The sequence below is a fragment of the Ranitomeya variabilis genome, chromosome 5 (genome assembly GCF_051348905.1).
Source record: "Ranitomeya variabilis isolate aRanVar5 chromosome 5, aRanVar5.hap1, whole genome shotgun sequence".
NCBI lineage: Eukaryota > Metazoa > Chordata > Amphibia > Anura > Dendrobatidae > Ranitomeya > Ranitomeya variabilis.
The window spans coordinates 284,116,308-284,134,037 of NC_135236.1; the positions used below are offsets into that span (position 1 = coordinate 284,116,308).

Genomic DNA, 17,730 nt, shown 5'->3' on the forward strand with positions numbered 1-17,730 from the left:
AAAATGGCCAAATCCCACTGTCTGGATGGCTTCAGAGAAGAGCTTACAAGCTCCATAGCAAAGAGCTTGCCAGCACTGAGCTTGTTGTCTAGGAGATCAGCCACCACGTATAGACCGCAGTGGTAACCTAGACAACTGGCAGTAAATAATAGAATTCAAAATCCCTTCTGTTCTTGATAATGAGAAGATATTTAATAAGCAAATATGGAAACTTGCTTGTTTTTACAAGTAAGTTGCAATTTTACACTTTCAAGAAGTTGAAAGTAACCCTTTATTTATGATCTAATCATCTGGAAATTAAAATAGTTTTTAGAATCATTATTCAAATTGTTAAATAATAATGACAAGACGTTATAGTTTAGCATTGATAGTGTCTGACTGTGTATTTATTATGCTACCAACAGCTTTTAATTCCAGACACAGAGGATGCTGAGCAGATGACTTGCCATTCACAAGGCTGTGACAGCACTAGGGAATCACAATGTAAGAAAAGAGCAGAGAAAAGAAATCAAATAAAAAAATTGACCTTAGAGAAAGTTGAGTCTTCAGATGACTTTGAGACAATAAAGGAAGAAACTTCTCAGGTACCAAGCAAAATGGGAACAGTAACAGAAGATACATTTCTACCCCCATGTAAGGAAATAGGGGACAACGACGTACCTAATATAAAGGCACCTATGTGTAATGATGAACGAAAGACTGAAAATGAGGACAAAAACAAAGCTGACAATGGAAATACTACAATAAAGGTAGCCACAAGTGAGAGAGGAGATCCACTGACCCAGGCTGGGCTAGATGACACTACGACTATTAGTGGAGCCAAAGGTGCAGCAGAGAAACAATACAAGGAGTCAAGAACAGAGGAAGAATCAGAAACTGAAATCACAACTGTTGGGAACGTTCACAAAAGTAAATCAAAACCAGAACCGATGAGTGATGAATCATGTGTGTGCAGTGGACATGGCTATACGACCAATGAAGAGAAAGCTGATGAAACCAATGACAGTATTAAGCCCTTAATGTCCCAGCTGGTAAGTGCTGAAGTCAAACTATATTTGTAAAGTAAGAATGAAATAATCTTACTCCAAGTGTCTATCTACTTATTTTTGTGAAACAGTCTAGTAGAAATGATACATAATACACAACAGTGAATTTCCTCTTGAAGGGGTGTGGATTAGCCAAGAAGAGGGGCTCAATTATCTTTGTCCACTTGCAGACAGAACAAAGGGGAGAGGCTCCTGCTGCAGTCAGTTTTCTTACATCTAGATACAGGTGATATGGAAATTTGCGCGCTCAGCAAAAATCCGTTATTCACAGGTTATTTGACTAGAAATAAAATGTATTTAAAATTAAAGTCACAATTAGAAAAGTATAGATAAAGAATGAGAAATAAAAGAAACAGGTGCCACGGAGGCCACATACTATAGTGCTCGAGATAAAAATAATGTTCTCATACTGATAAACAAGACAGCATTGTCCTTCAGTAATAGACAAGAAGTCTGTTTTCCAAATCATTGTTTTTATAACATTTTCACAATTGAACAAAAAAACGTGAGAAATTGTATTGCACATTATACTGCGTCTACTGTGAAAATGTTTTAAAAACAGCAAGCGAGACCTCAATCACTATAGTATGTGACCTCCATGGCAAATAATTATTTTATTGTTTTGTACAATTCCTATTTTAATGTCTTGACCTTTTCACAAGTTGAAATTAAAACTAAAACAGATGTACATAATTATTCTGTAGCTGTCTCAGGAGAATAGCCATTTTGCTTCTCATGACAATCCTGTGATAAAGAAAATAATCTATATAATATATCATCTGCAAGCTACAAATATTGCTTAGATACATTAATAATTGGCATACAGTGGGTACGGAAAGTATTCAGACCCCTTTACATTTTTCTCTCTTTGTTTCATTGCAGCCATTTGGTAAATTAAAAAAAAACATTTTTTTTCTCATTAATGTGCACTATGCACCGCACCTTGACTGAAAAAAACAGAAATGTAGACATTTTTGCAAAATTTATTAAAAAAGAAAAACTGAAATATCACATGGTCATAAGTATTCCGACCCTTTGCTCAGCATTGAGTAGAAGCACCATTTTGATCTAGTACAGCCATGAGTCTTCTTGGGATTGATGCAACAAGTTTTTCACACCTGGATTTGGGGATCCTCTGCCATTCTTCCTTGCAGATCCTCTCCAGTTCCGCCAGGTTGGATGGGGAATATTGGTGGACAGCCATTTTCAGGTCTCTCCAGAGATGCTCAATTGGGTTTAGGTCAGGGCTCTGGCTGGACCAGTCAAGAATGGTCACAGAGTTGTTCTGAAGCCACTTCTTTATTATTTTAGCTGCATGCTTAGGGTCATTGTCTTGTTGGGAGGTGAATCTTCGGCCAAGTCTGAGGTCCAGGACCAGATCACTCTGGAAGAGGTTTTCATCCAAAATATCGCTGTACTTGGCCACATTCATGTTTCATTCAATGACAACCGGTCGTCCTGTCCCTGCAGCTGAAAAACACCCCGGTGACTCGGTGCACCGGAGATCCTTGGCAACCTCCGCTCACATGACTGACAATACAGGCAGATTATTGGCCACAGTGCTGGTTAAAAGACTTCCCTCTTCCCTGACACGCCCCCTGAAGAAGTGTGGACGAAACGCGCGTCGGGGTTGAGGGACTTGGCACTCATCTCACACTTAGTAAGTATAGCGTTTATTACCGATGTATTGATTTATGTACCCTGATCATTCCATGGCAACATAGAATTATTGATCTCTTGGTAATTGGAGCTCTATATGGAAGTCTATGAAATATATTGCTGTGGCATGAGAAATTTATGTTATGCTGACCCTGGGATTGTGCATTCATTGTTGATATGTATATTGACGGTGGCTTGACACCATTATAATTAATGGGTCATGATACAACTTTGTATCATTAAGCAAATGTGCTGCTATTTTTGGATGTACTGGGTACGCGCCTTGTGTTTAAAGAGATCAGTAGCTGGATAGTCCCTCACATTTGAGGTATTTGGTTTATTGCTATTTATTGTAGTTTAGTTTATTATTTAATAAAAAATGATTTTATAGACAATGGTGAATATTGTGCTTTTTCTGTTCACTTCCTTTGAGAGCTTATGGTGACACAAATGGAATTACATGCTGTTGGCAGCACATATTATTGCTGGATCATTAGGTTGATTAAGTAGGTGATGAGCAGTGCCTGTTTTTCTCCACACATACCGTTGAGAATTATCACCAAAAAGTCTATCTTCATCTTATCAGACCAGAGAATCTTATTTCTCATAGTCTGGGAATCCTTCATGTGTTTTTTTTAGCAAACTCTATGCCGGCTTTCATATGTCTTGCACTGAGGAGAGGCTTCCGTCGGGCAACTCTGCCATAAAGGCCTGACTGGTGGAGGGCTGCAGTGATAGTTGACTTTGTGGTACTTTCTCCCATCTCCCTACTGCATCTCTGAAGCTCAGCCACAGTGTCCTTGGTGTTCTTCTTTACATTTCTCACCAAGACTCTTTTCCCACGATTGCTCAGTTTGGCTGGACGGCCAGGTCTAGTAAGACTTCTGGTGGTCTCAAACTTCTTCCATTTAAGGATTATGGAGGCCACTGTGCTCTTAGGAACCTGAAGTACTGCAGAAATTCTGTTGTAACCTTGGCCAGATCTGTGCCTTGCCACAATTCTGTCTCTGAGCTCCTTGGCCAGTTACTTTGACCTCATGATTCTCATTTGGTCTGACATACACTGTGAGCTGTGAGGTCTTATATAGACAGGTGTGTGCCTTTCAAAATCAAGTCCTATCAGTTTAATTAAACACAGCTGGACTCCAACGAAGGAGTAGAACCATCTCAAGGAGGATCACAAGGAAATGGACAGCATGTGACAAATATGAGTGTCTGAGCAAAGGGTCTGAATACTTATGACCATGTGATATTCCAGTTTTTCTTTTTGATCAAATTTGCAAAAATTTCAACATTTCTGATTTTTTTTCAGTCAAGATGGGGTGCAGAGTGTACATTAATATGAAAAAATTGAACTTTTTTGAATTTACCAAATGGCTGCAATGAAACAAAGAGTGAAACATATAGGAGTCTGAATACTTTCCGTACCCACTGTATAAGGTCAATAAGAACATAATGATTTAGCAAAGCAATATTTGCAACTTGTAGATTATATATTATATTGATTACTTTCTTTATCACATGATTGTCATGAGAAGCAAAATGGCTAATCTCCTGGGACAGCTACAGAATAATTTATATGTGAATATACGTTTTAGTCAAAAGGACAAGACCTTAAGATATGAATATTGTATATTTTCAGTGTTGCTTTAACCACACGTCACTATTCAAAGTTCACATAAAATACTGAGTGGCTTTGTACACACATGTCTGTTTTGTAGTGTTTGGGGTTACATCAGGTCATTTTTTATATAATTACCTTTTATGATTGTTCTACCTTTCCTACAAACAAACATTCTATTTATTATATATGCAATCAATATGTTTACTAATGTATGCAAACAATTGTTGTTGTGAACAGAGTCCATGTGAGGCGTCTTCTAGTACATCGGTGAAGAATGTCCTCCTTTCAACACAGGATCTGATTGGAAGTTTGACCTCATTGAAAGAAAAGTTGGGGAAACATGATAAAATAAGATCAGTGAACACTGATAATAAACAGCAGTGTTCATCAGAAGATTACACATATGTGAAGGCAGGTTTGATACTTCTGTGATTTTATAACGTGTCCAGGATTTCACTTTTGCATCCCATTTCAAAGCAACTAACTGAAATGTTAATTTGTAAAACTATTTATTTTAAGTTCCCTTGATTAACCCCTTTACAACCAGAGGTAATTTTGAATTTGCATTTTGATTTTTTGCTCCCCTTCTTCCCAGAGCCATAACTTTTTTATTTTTTTGGTCAAAATGGCCATGTGAAGGCTTATTTTTTGTGGGGGAAGTTGTATTTTTGAAAGACACCATTGGTTTTAAACATCGTGTACTGGAAAATGGGAAAAAAATTCCAAGTACGATGAAATTGCAAAAAAAATGCAATCCTACAGATGTGTTTTTGTTTAGTTTTTTTCACCATGTTCACTAAATGCTAAAACTGACCTGCCATTACGATTTTCCAGGTAATTACGAGTTCACAGACACCAAACATATATAGGTTCTTTTTTATTTAAGTGGTGAAAAAAAATATTCCAAAGTTTGTTAAAAAAAAAAAAATGTGCCCTTTTTCGATACCCATAGTGTTTCTATTTTTCGTGATCTCAGGTTGGGTGAGTGCTTATTTCCTGCATGCTGAGCTGATTTTTTTAATGACATCATTTTGGTTCAGATACGATCTTTTGATCTCCCGTAATTCTGGCGTTTTGACTTTTTTTATTGATAGATCAGCGATTCTGAATGTGGCGATACCAAATATGTGTATGTTTGATTTTTTTATTGTTTTATTTTTAATTGAGCGAAAGGGGGTAATTTGAACTTTTAATTTTTTTTTTTTTTTTAATATTTTTAAAAACTTTTTTACTTTATGCATGCTTCAATAGTCTCTATGGGAGACTAGAAGCTGCACTTGTTTGATCGGTTCTGCTACATATCGATGATGAATGGATCACCTGTATGTAGCAGAATTGCTCACTTTCTATCTGCGCCGACCACCAGGCAGCACTTATAGCAATCCGGCAGTGATAACCATAGAGGTCTGCTGGAGACCTCTGATTGTCATGCCAACCCATCGGTGACTCGCGATCATGTGACAGGGTCACAGATGGGCGGGATTTCCAGCGCGCTTGCCATAAGTGTGAGTAAAACTAGGCATTGAACTAGTTAACAGCCGTGGGTGGATCGCGAATCCACCCACGGCTGTTGGAGGCACATGTCAGCTGTTCAAAACAACTGACATGTGCCCGAAAAGATGTGGGCTCAGCGCCAGAGCCCACATCAAAGGTAGGAAGTCCGACCTTGGCGTACTATTACGCCTAATGTCGGAAAGGGGATGTGAAATCTAGACAGCGAAAATTTGTTGGCCATTGAACATCTATACGTGCATGTTGATCTATTCGGTTTAATTAAAGAGGTTATGATGAAGTTGGGGTCTTGACAGCCAGGTAAATGGGTTGTTCAGCAATAGCAAAACTTAGCGGCTTTCTTCTAGAAGCTTTGTTTTTTTCTGATTGCAACATAGCTCTAATGAAATGAACGGAGAAGAGCTGCAGAACCACATACAAGAATTGGATTGGCCAAGTGCGGGATTGTTCTGTGGATAAAAAAATGCTGTGTTTTTCTTACCCTGAACAATTTCTTTAAGTTCTTCCATGTAAAATTAGAGGAAATTTTTTTATGAATACATGATGACATTTCCTAAATTACATCTAACTTAATAGAAAAAACTGCCGTACCTATATACTTCATCTTACCTTGGATTCAGAAGTCTACACCAAACTATGCAAAGAAAAAGTCATCACTCTATCTCCACTACTCAGGAGCCAAGGGTAAATGTTTGAAAGTGGTGATTTCACATCAGACATTCAAGGCATGGGAAAACTCAACAAATGTTATATTTTATGATCAGAGTCAGCAAAGCTTGTAACTGAAGAAAGATGATTTTGCTGTGCCACATGCTTCAGTTGGTGGCCTATTCTATTAGTTTTTAGAGCTCAACAATTATGTTGGTATAATTTTGGCTATGAAACCTATGTTTCAAAATCTTATAGTATCTGTTATCATTTACTTATCCGTAGTCGATAAATTGCTTGAGCATGAGTAGTTATAGATTTAATTCCTAATTTTTACAGATTTATTGTAAATTTCAGTTCCAATAATGAAACATGTAAGACGGGAAAATCGTACTAAATAAAATATATTTTATTTCAATAGAAAAATTCAGAAATGCATGAAGAACCGTGTCTCCAACCAAATGACGATACTGAATATACTGCAAATATGAAGCCAAATCTTAACCATGCCAGTGTAAATTCTAAAGACCCTTCTGAACAACAGGAAGAAGATCCATGTACAAAATGTGAAAACAAAGACCAGTGTTCAACACGGGATAACACGCAGGGGTTAATTACTGGTAAAAGTGTCATTAAAACAGTATTAGAAGAGCATGGGAAGAAGACACCATTAAATGACAGAAGTGAATCTATGATGGGGGGTGAAACTGCATTGAAAGTAAGTGTCCAATCATAGACAGGGTTCATTGGTGTCAACACGAATGTGGACATGATTATTTGTAAAAAGCTGTACATTAAATTCCATGTACACTCAGTGGTTTCAGGTGGATACCAAGCACTGATCCACTATTCACAAGTCACTCTGTGTTTGTTTACCGGATGACTGATGGGAAATCATGGGAACAGAATAGAAAAATATTAAGATTTGAGAATCCTTAGGGTACCGTCACACAGTACCATTTTAATCGCTACGACGGCACGATCCGTGACGTCGCAGCGATCGTATGATTATCGCTCCAGCGTCGTAGACTGCGGTCACACGTTGCAATCACGGCGCTGGAGCGATGCCGAAGTCCCCGGTAACCAGGGTAAACATCGGGTAACTAAGCGCAGGGCCGCGCTTAGTAACCCGATGTTTACCCTGGTTACCAGCGTAAACGTAAAAAAAACAAACAGTACATACTTACATTCCGGTGTCTGTCCCCGGCGTTCTGCTTCTCTCCACTGTGTAAGCGCCATAGCCGGAAAGCACAGCGGTGACGTCAGACGTCACCGCTGTGCTCGCTTTCTGGCTGGCCGGCGCTCACACAGTGCAGAGAAGCTGAGACGCCGGAGGACAGACACCGGAATGTGAGTATGTACTGTTTGGTTTTTTTACGTTTACGCTGGTAACCACGGTAAACATCGGGTTACTAAGCGCCTGGTTACCCTGGTTACAAGCGAACACATCGCTGGATCGCTGTCACACACAACGATCCAGCGATGTCAGCGGGTGATCAAGCGACGAAAGAAAGTTCCATACGATCTGCTACGACGTACGATTCTCAGCAGGATCCCTGATCGCTGCTGCGTGTCAGACACTGCGATATCGTAACGATATCGCTAGAACGTCACGAATCGTACCGTCGTAGCGATCAAAATGGTACTGTGTGACGGTACCCTTAGAGGTGGGTACCTTTTAATGGCTAACTGAAAGATGGTAACAAATTGCACTAATGTGATCGATCTTTCCCCGTATACAGTTCATGGTATCGGCAGTACATCTCCTTTTAACATGGGCAATGTGCTGTCGATATCAATGATTTTGTATGCATGTATAAAATCAAATCATCAAAAGGTGATTGCTGACTTATGTACAGCAGCAGATAATCGGGATCTTGGGAATGTACTTTAGACAAATATTGGCTTATGTAAAAGGACCATTACACTCCAAGCAAATAAGAGAATTTGTTCATCAGACATTTTGCTGGAGGGCAAATTTACCATTAAAGAAGCATGAATTCCACATAAAAAAATTAGAAAAACAGCAAAGTTTTTAGTAAAACAGTGCAATTTCTCTGGTAGTGAAGTGTTTTTACAAATTGCTTTGTGGCAACGAATTTCCCTAAATGCCAGATCGACACTAAAATGTAACTTTTGTTAAACACAAACATAAATCCTACTAATATACAATGCTAATATATATAATGTGGGCTAAATATGCATGTACTCAAGAATGTCCTTTAAAGATGTCATAACTACTGTTCAGTATTGTATTCAGCACTAGATCTGAATGATGTTGTAAGGTGCCCAGGATGGTAGCCGTGAGCGAGCTGCTGCTCCATAACGCCTCGGCACATTACAAACAAATCGTGTCCCAGTCCATAAGTGTTGTGCTGTGTACATTGTACTCACTTGTAGGCAGGAGGCCTCCGCTATAGCCTCGTCCTTGGTTCCAGGAACAGCCACACACATCAGGGGCAGGAACACGGCAGTCTTTTTCACACCCTTAGAATATGATCAGATATTAAAAGATCACAAGCATTTGCACTGACAGCAGATATCATTGCCATTTTGGCTCAGCCAAAAGTGGATTCACGAAAAGTGGGAAATATAAAGGAAAGACTTATTCAGTATCTCTGCTTGCTGCATCCACTTCTAGCTTTGGCTCAAAAAGCAGAGTGAAACACTTTCACAAATCCTCAGCTACAATGGAGATCAAGTCAGTCTTGACCTCACTGATGGTACAGATCCCAGAGGTATACCTATCTGCACCCATGAAACTGGCATACTGGCATATCCCATAAGCCAATCATAAATGTAGGGGATGATCTGATATGTAAAATGTAGTCAAAATCATAATCCTCATTCATTTTATTTTGCATGTTCATATTAGGTACACTTAGGCATCAGGTCTTGTCAGCTAGATTACTTGAGGGTGTTTGGTGCATCCTTGGCATTTCCAAGTGCTTGAGGCACCATTCCACCCCTTCAATAATCATCCTCGATATCTCCCCTTAGGATTACTGACTGTGGTAAAATGTTAATATGTTAATGTTAATGTGTTATCAATAGAACTTTTAAAGGCATTTTTCTTTCATACTGGATATTTTGAAATAGTAATTATGAATTTTGTTTTGCTTTCCAGGGGAAACAATGTTTGTCACACTCAACATATAGAAATAGACAAGCAGAAGGGATGGATCTTGTCAATCAGGGGAATAGGGACTGGAAGCAAAAGTGGAGATCAGTGTGTGAGCGGCAGATGGACCAAGTGCGAAGGTTTGATGATAGCCGAAAACTGGAGGTAAACACAAACCATCCTAAAAAGTCAACAATTTGTACAAGCGTATCTAGAAATTGTCAATGGCAAGAAAAGAAATAAAATAGTAAATACATTTCTAAAAAGAATTATTAAGTGCGGCTTACAAAAAGAATATTATAGATAAAATAGCAGGAAAACAAAATGTAACATCAATTCTTGCCTTTTTCTTCAGTCTTCTATTTCCAACAAAATAAAATTTCAGATTATTGAGAAATCAAAAAGTGATTCTTCCTCCTATGAGCAAAGACTAAGAAAGTCCTCACCTACAACTACAGTCCTCTGTGAGACTAAGGTGCAAGGAAAGGATAATCCAACGTCTTCCAGACATGAGGACACGGACAATGGTAAACACATGGATGTCATACAAGAAAGTGATGGAAACCATGTGACAGAAAATATGGAGAGAAAACAGCCAGATACAACCACAGCACGTGGCAACAATATTCAACAAGTAAGAGAAAAACCATGTTTAGATGGGTTATTTGTTTTCATTTTGCACTTAGTGTCCCTCATTTTATATTATCTTCATTCTTTTTCTTGATAAACGCGGTGGTGCTCTGTTCTCCTGCCTGAAAGTCTGTATATTTTGTGTTATTTTAATTCTTTATTTGGCTCCAACATATTCCCCCGTGCAATACAGTGGTCACCCAGGGCCGGCCCGAACGTATAGGCGAACTAGGCGGCCGCCTAGGTCGCCGACCCTAAGGGGGCACCAGAGAAAAAATAGAAAAAATTATAAAAAATATTTTCAAAAGGCAAAAGGTGTATGGAGCGGAGCTGAATGTGTATGAGGTGTACGGAGCGGAGCCGTGTGTATGAAGTGTACGGAGCGGAGTCGTGTGTGTATGAGGTGTATGGAGCGGAGCTAAATGTGTACGAGGTGTACGGAGCGGAGCCATCATGTGTGGCCATTATACAGTATGGAGCACTGTGTGGCCATTTTTTTTTGTTTATAATTATTCTTTATGAAACAGTGTGATCAGCAGTGCTAAATGGGTGTGGTTGGGACGTGGATATGGGTGTGGCTAGTTATGAATGGGTGTGGTCAGAGGCATGGCCTAAACCTTGCCACGGCGCGCTTCGCTTTGTCTCTCTTTCCCATCTTTAAAAGTTGGGAGGTATGTTAAAAGTAGTAGGGGCGCAACAAAATAGTTTCGCCTAGGGCACCGTAATCTCTCGGGCCGGCCCTGTGGTCACCATCACTCACATCTGTCTTCTTATTTTCGAGAGTTTATTATGGGTGGCTACCAGATATAATATGGCTTGTGTATCATTGTTTTCATTTGACTTTTCTACAATTCTACTACCATATGAATGTTGGTTTTCCTTCTACTTCAGCACCTCATCGCCATCTCATGCTTATAAGTATTGCACTATTAAATAGTGTGACAAGTACCAATAAGAAACAGAATCTGTCACCACCAAAACTGAAATTAAATATTAATTACATCATAATATCAAACATCCTAACATTATATATTCATATTTATTTATTTTACTCGCTTATATAGCACCATTAATTTTCAGCACTTTCTAGATTACCTATCAGTATGACTTTGGAGTGTGGACGGAAACTGGAGAACCCAGAGGAAACCCACGAAAACATGGGGAGAACATACAAACTCTTTGTAGATGTTGTCCTTGGTGGGATTTGAACCACTGAGCCACTGTGCTGCCCATATATAGTGACCTAGTCCCTATAAAAATCATAATTGTGGTGCAGCTATGACTTGTTTTATTTTATTACATATGTAAATGAGGGATACTCGATGCTCCCTTGGCATGGTCAAATGCTTGGTGCACTGTTGTGTCCCCTCAATTACTATCCTTCATCCCTCCCCTTATATTGGCTCCTCAGTCCTGTGTGTACTGACATCGCAGGAGGTAAGAGCACACAATATCAGTGTGTGGACGCACTTTGATCTTCCTGCCCTGTCTGCAGCGGCCACACGCTGCACACAGGATCACACAGGATCACACAGGATCACACAGGATCACACAGGATCACACAGACGTGGCTGGCCAATGCTCACAGGAGAAGGAGAGCATGCTCGGACAATGCAGGAGCCAAGTGCACACTGTGTCAGAAAGGGCTCTCATGCTATCCTGTTAGCATCGGCTGCTAGATGCTGTGCGATCCACTGTGCAGCCATTGCAGACAGGACAAAGGGGATCAGAGGCCTCCCACAAACAATGACATTGTGTGCGCTCTCAGCTCCTGCAATGTCAGTACACGCAGGGCTAAGGATTCAATACAGGTGGAGAGTTGTCAATAATAAGGAGAGGATGGAAGATGGTTATTGAGTGAGCAAAATGGTGCAGCACATCCAGTGAAATTAACCGTTTTGCTAACCCATGCAACGTTTCAGCTCAAATGAGAAAAGCATTGTAGGTGAAATGTTGCATGGGTTAATATAAGGCTCATTTCACTGGATGTGCTGCCTTACTATTCATATTTTGTTGATTGTTGGTGATCGTGGTATAATGTACATAGAAGAGTGCTCTGCATTTCCTTTATTTGTATTTTTTTTACAGCTACTGTATGTTATTCTTGTTAAAAGGCAATGGCTATGAAAAGTCCCAAATCCTAACAGAAAATCAGCACACGTGAACAAACCCAAAAGATGTTTATATATAATAGATGTATATCAGCTCAACCTAACAATTTTCAAAGGATCAGCAAACTGTTTAATGTATATGGGGCCTCCGAGAACTGAGCAGCTGGTTTTCAGCTACCTGATCTTGTTGTTTTCAATGAGATTAGCATCAGAACTGAGTGTGCATCTGTATGGGGAGTTTAGAGAGATAGCCGTCAGCCAAAAGAGCTGAGACTTAGGGCTCATACTAACCTGCGAGAAACTCGGATGAGTCTCACATGTTAATACCCGGCACTCAGATCGGAGCGTGCAGCCGCATAGGAATACATGCAGCTGCACGCTCCGCTCCTGAGTGCTGGCAGCAGCGCCGGGTATTGACGTGCGAGACTCATCCGAGTTTCTCGCAGGTGAGTATGAGCCCTTGGGGCCATTCACAGAGCGTTTTGGTTCCCATTAGTTGGCTACTGGAGACGGACACTCAGACGTAGTAGACTTTGTGTGGGTGTCTGCCTCCAGTAAGTGAATCCACTTGAAAATGATGTGCGTCATAGGACACGTTGACTCTGTGTGGCACCATTATAGTGTATGACCCCGTTGGTGCATACGCCCGAATCCCGTTTTGTTCCAAACATGGACAAACACTCTGTGGGAAAGGGCCCTAAAGGTGTATTTTGGCTGGTGTAAAGGGTCTTTAAACAGTAATCAAGTACTAACCACTCAATTTTAATTTCCAGGGGTCATTTAAAGATTTAACCCTCACTTTACTGGAAGCCACAAATAGTTTGATTGGAAGATTGGAGTCCTTGAATGGTGGATTAGGAAGATCTCAGGCGTCTGACTCATTTATCTCTGGCAAAGAGATTGAGCAGAATGTACAAGATATTGCAGAGCAAAGATTTGAAGTAGGTAGCAAAGATAAGGTAGAAACTTTTAATATACTTTTAGTATAATTTGTAAATGTCTATATAATAGAAGCCATCTCAATAATCACCTTATTGTTGGGAACCCAGATTCTTTAATTAGCGATCAACTTTTATTGGGAAGGTGCATTTGTTTCTTGAAATTGCAGAGGCATAATTTAGCATGACATATTAGCCATTCAAATAAATTTGCTACCTTTGGACCGGAGTTGTTGTTATCAGAAAACCTCTTTAAAACTTACCTTTCATGCCTTTTTGCATGTTAAATTTATACCTCATGAGAAAGGGCCTGAAAATGTGAATTCTTCTTTTGGGTTTTTACTCTTGGACATTTACTTTTTTTTCTGAGCGATACGGCCCAATTATAAGAAGGCAGCTATATAAATAGTGAAAAAAGCAACTGACCCCAGAGAAGGTCAGAACAGACTTTTTCACTGTGATCTGCACAGACTGATGTGTCTATCATTATCCAGAGTGTTGTATGTGACAATCCCTGCCTCCTTGATTATCTACAACACTGCTCACTGCTGCAGCTCTTCTCTCCCGGTACTGTCATGTGCTTATAGTCCGAATGTCATTACAGCGTCAGGAAAGGCGAGCTTCCGCAGTGATGAAGTTCATCATTCGAGCAGTGTTTGTCACATATACAACGCTCTTTATCCCAAGTATGAGGTCATTATTCTTCAATGCCTGTGATAGATCATGTGCATTGTATGTAATGACATCTCCTGCAATTGTAATGATAGGAATTAGTCTCCCCAAATCAGAGTGAAAAAGTCAGTTCAGAGCTTCTCTTGGGGATTGTTCTTTTTTTACCGTGTATGACACTGTAAGGTTCTTGCAGGAACTCGGGATGTAGTGAGAGAGGGGAGGCAGAGCAAGGGTTAACAGGTTTATTTACAGGGGAATACTCCACGCAGGGAGGTGAGGTGTTAAACAGTATAAATGGCAAAGTGAAGTACAACCGTTCAAATATTATTATTATTATTTATTATTATAGCGCCATTTATGCCATGGCGCTTTACATGTGAGGAGGAGTATACATAATAAAAACAGGTACAATAATCTTAAGCAATACAGGTCACAACTGGTACAGGAGGAGAGAGGACCCCGACCGCGAGGGCTCACAATCTACAAGGGATGGGTGAGGATACAGTAGGCGAGGATAGAGCTGGTTGTGCAGCGGTTTGGTCGATCGGTGGTTACTGCAGGTTGTAGGCTTGTCGGAAGAGGTAGGTCTTCAGGTTCTTTTTGAAGATTTCGATGGTAGGCGAGAGTCTGATATGTTGTGGTAGAGAGTTCCAGAGTAAGGGTGATGCGCGTGAGAAATCTTGTATGTGATTGTGGGAAGAGGAGATAAGAGGGGAGTAGAGAAGGAGATCTTGTGAGGATCGGAGGTTGCGTGCAGGAAAGTACCGGGAGACGAGGTCACAGATGTATGGAGGAGACAGGTTGTGGATGGCTTTGTATGTCATGGTTAGGGTTTTGTACTGGAGTCTCTGGGTAATGGGGAGCCAGTGAAGGGATTGACAGAGGGGAGAGGCCGGGGAATAGCGGGGGAACAGGTGGATTAGTCAGGCAGCAGGGTTTAGAATAGATTGGAGGGGTGCGAGAGTGTTAGAGGGGAGGCCACAGAGCAGGAGGTTACAGTAGTTGAGGCGGGAGATGATGAGGGCATGGACTAGGGTTTTTGCAGATTCTTGGATTAGGAATGTATGGATCCGTGAAATATTTTTGAGTTGAAGGCGGCAGGAAGTGGAAAGGGCTTGGATATGTGGTTTGAAGGAGAGATCAGTGTCAAGGATTACCCCAAGGCAGCGAGCTTGTGGGACTGGGGAGAGTTGGCAGCCGTTTACTGTAATGTATAGGTTTGTTGGGGGGGATCTTGAGATGGGGAAAGACGATGAATTCTGTTTTGTCTCTGTTAATTTTTAGATATCTAGCGGAGAAGAAGGATGAAATAGTGGACAGACATTGAGGGATTCTGGTTAGTAGGGTGGTGATATCTGGTCCAGAGATGTAGATCTGCGTGTCATCAGCATAGAGATGATACTGAAAACTGTCAGATTCTATGCGCTGTCCCAGGCCAAAGGTGTAAATGGAGAAGAGCAGGGGCCCTAAAACTGAATCTTGCGGGACTCCGACAGATAGGGGGCGAGGTGAGGAGGTGGTGTGTGAGTGGGAGACGCTGAATGTCCAGTCTGTTAGGTATGCCGAGATCCAGGATAGGGGCAAGTCTGTGATGCCAAGGGATGAGAGGGTCCGCAGCAACAGGGAATGGTCCATTGTGTCAAAGTCAGAGGACAGGTCCAGGAGGAGAAGAACAGTGTAGTGTCTCTTGCTCTTGGTGGTTAATAGGTCATTGGTGACCTTAGTTAGGGCAGTTTCAGTGGAGTGGTGTGACCGGAAGCCAAATTGTAAGCGGTCGAAGAGGGAGCAGGAAGAGAGATGGGAGGACAGTTTAAAATGGACGTGTTGTTCCAGTAGTTTTGAGGCGTAGGGGACAAGTGATATAGGGCGATAGCTAGATACAGAGGATGAGTCAAGAGAGGGCTTTTTGAGGATAGGTGTGATTGAGGCATGTTTAAGCTTGAGGAGAAAACAGCAGTTGTTAGTGATAAGTTGAAGAGGTGGGTTAGGGTTGGGATGAGGACTGTGGCGAGATTTGGGATGAAGTGGGATGGGATCGGGTCAAGTGAACAACAGTTCAATAGCAAGCATATCAGGAAGTCCCAAAACTACAGCTCCTGCTGTGAACTCAATAGCACCAGCAACGCCGGGTGCAATGCCTTTTCCTGTAGTTGATGATCCGTCTTCTGGTGGCAGCGGTCGGTCTCTGGTACCTTCCACTGCCCCAGTCCATATAATGCAGTGACTAACAAAGGTGTGGGCCACAGTCCTGTACAAGCCCAATGTGGCTCCTAAACTGTCTTCAATGGAAAAATCAGGTCACAAATGTCAGGACAACTATCTGCTGACAACGTCAGGGCGCAAGTTTCAGTCTCGTTTGCGGTCTCTCTTGGGCAGCGCTTGTGCAGTACTCATGGTCATGTAGTGTACAGCACTCGGTTCTGTGGCAGTCACTGGACACACACTGCACATCTTGCTCTCGCTGGTCCGCGCTGTTGGTGGCGAGCAACCGCGGATGCTGGTCTGCGTGGCACTGGTGCTTCCAGGATGGAGCACTCCTCTCTGTGGCTGCTGCAACATCTGGCTCTACACTGCTCTGGATGGCTCTGCTCTCGCTGGCTCTGCTCTCACTGGCTCTATTCAGCACGGCTCTGCTTAGCCCGACTCTGCTCCGCACGGCTCTCTGCAGGCGAAAGGGGCTCCTTCTATACTGCCTGTCACCATGCTGGTATGAGTCGCTCTGGCTCACAGGAGGCCTAATTGCAGCCTCCCTGAGCTCCTAATCACTCCTCTACCTTCACTGTCTGCTCCAGACTGAACTGACTCCTCTTCCTCCAGACCAGGATCTTTATTGAGGGAAGTTCCCCTAAAACAGAGTTTTGAGCTCCCCCTTCTGGCCTGGAGTTAGAATATGTTGTGTGTAAGATTTACCTGCCAAAGGGATCCCACTTGTCTCCAGGCATGGCACTACCCTCCCCGAGAGGAAGGCAGCATCACTGTGGTACCTGAACTCCTGGGGTGCCACAGGTACTCTCTAGTGGGGGAAGCAGAGCACGCCACTCACCGCTCTGTGCGCTGCTTTCTGTGCTGCCCTTTGCACTGCTCTGCAGCGCCAGACTCCCCTGCTTCGCGTGCTTTTTCCTCTTATGCCTCTGACACTGTGCACCTTTTTTAGGCTCTCCCCGTCCCTCTTCGTCAGGAGGAAAGTCCGGCTCACTCAGGCGTCCCTCTCACAGCAGGGGAAGGTCTGCCCCCTTCAAGCTTTTCCCCCCCAGGAACAGAGGATGCAGCCTTTCCAGTTCCGGACCCGGCATGCAGGTTCCCGTGGTCCGGTCGACCTCCTTACAGCACTGCCTTCTTTTGATTAGTGCATCGTCATAGAGGGGAAAAGGTGAATGCCTCCAGAGAAGAATCTCCGCTAATGTCACTTTGGTTGAAGGAGAAATTAGCATATTAAGTGCTCTAAACTTTAGGAGTCAGTATGATTGGGCAGTAAAGTAGCAAGTGTAGGGCTGCACCTCAACGCAAATAAATTGATATTCAGGTAGAGGTTGCAAGTATGCCATAAAGAGGATGATCCCAATCCTCCATAAGATCCAAAGGTGAAGAGAACAACAATAGAATCCATGGTAGCAAAAAGTGTCTTCTTCTTTACCTTACAAGACCTTGCACTATGTTATGATTGGGTAATGTCATACAGAGAAAAAGTTAACGCCCAAAAGAAGAATTTCTGTCAACACTCCCTATTTGAATAGGAAATTAGCATATTAGATGTCCTAACCTTTTAAAG

At 41.8% G+C, this 17,730-nt stretch overlaps 2 protein-coding genes across 4 annotated transcripts in view; both read left to right on the forward strand.

Moving 5' to 3' along the window:
• The first annotated feature begins 204 nt into the window (after window positions 1-204).
• Window positions 205-6,623, forward strand: LOC143774985 (uncharacterized). Its single transcript, XM_077262799.1, has 4 exons — window positions 205-228; window positions 405-1,031; window positions 4,567-4,744; window positions 6,418-6,623. The coding sequence occupies exons 1-4, from the start codon at window positions 205-207 to the stop codon at window positions 6,621-6,623; spliced, it is 1,035 nt and encodes a 344-aa protein (XP_077118914.1).
• A 302-nt stretch (window positions 6,624-6,925) lies between these two features.
• Window positions 6,926-17,730, forward strand: part of LOC143773615 (uncharacterized) — a 42,492-nt gene continuing 31,687 nt past the window's right edge. For all 3 annotated transcript variants that reach the window (XM_077261010.1, XM_077261011.1, XM_077261012.1), the window contains exons 1-4: window positions 6,926-7,207; window positions 9,617-9,775; window positions 9,966-10,244; window positions 13,125-13,292. In XM_077261010.1, the coding sequence (XP_077117125.1) occupies window positions 6,977-7,207; window positions 9,617-9,775; window positions 9,966-10,244; window positions 13,125-13,292 (837 nt within the window). In that variant the 5' untranslated portion in view covers window positions 6,926-6,976. The remainder of the gene's footprint in view (window positions 7,208-9,616; window positions 9,776-9,965; window positions 10,245-13,124; window positions 13,293-17,730) is intronic.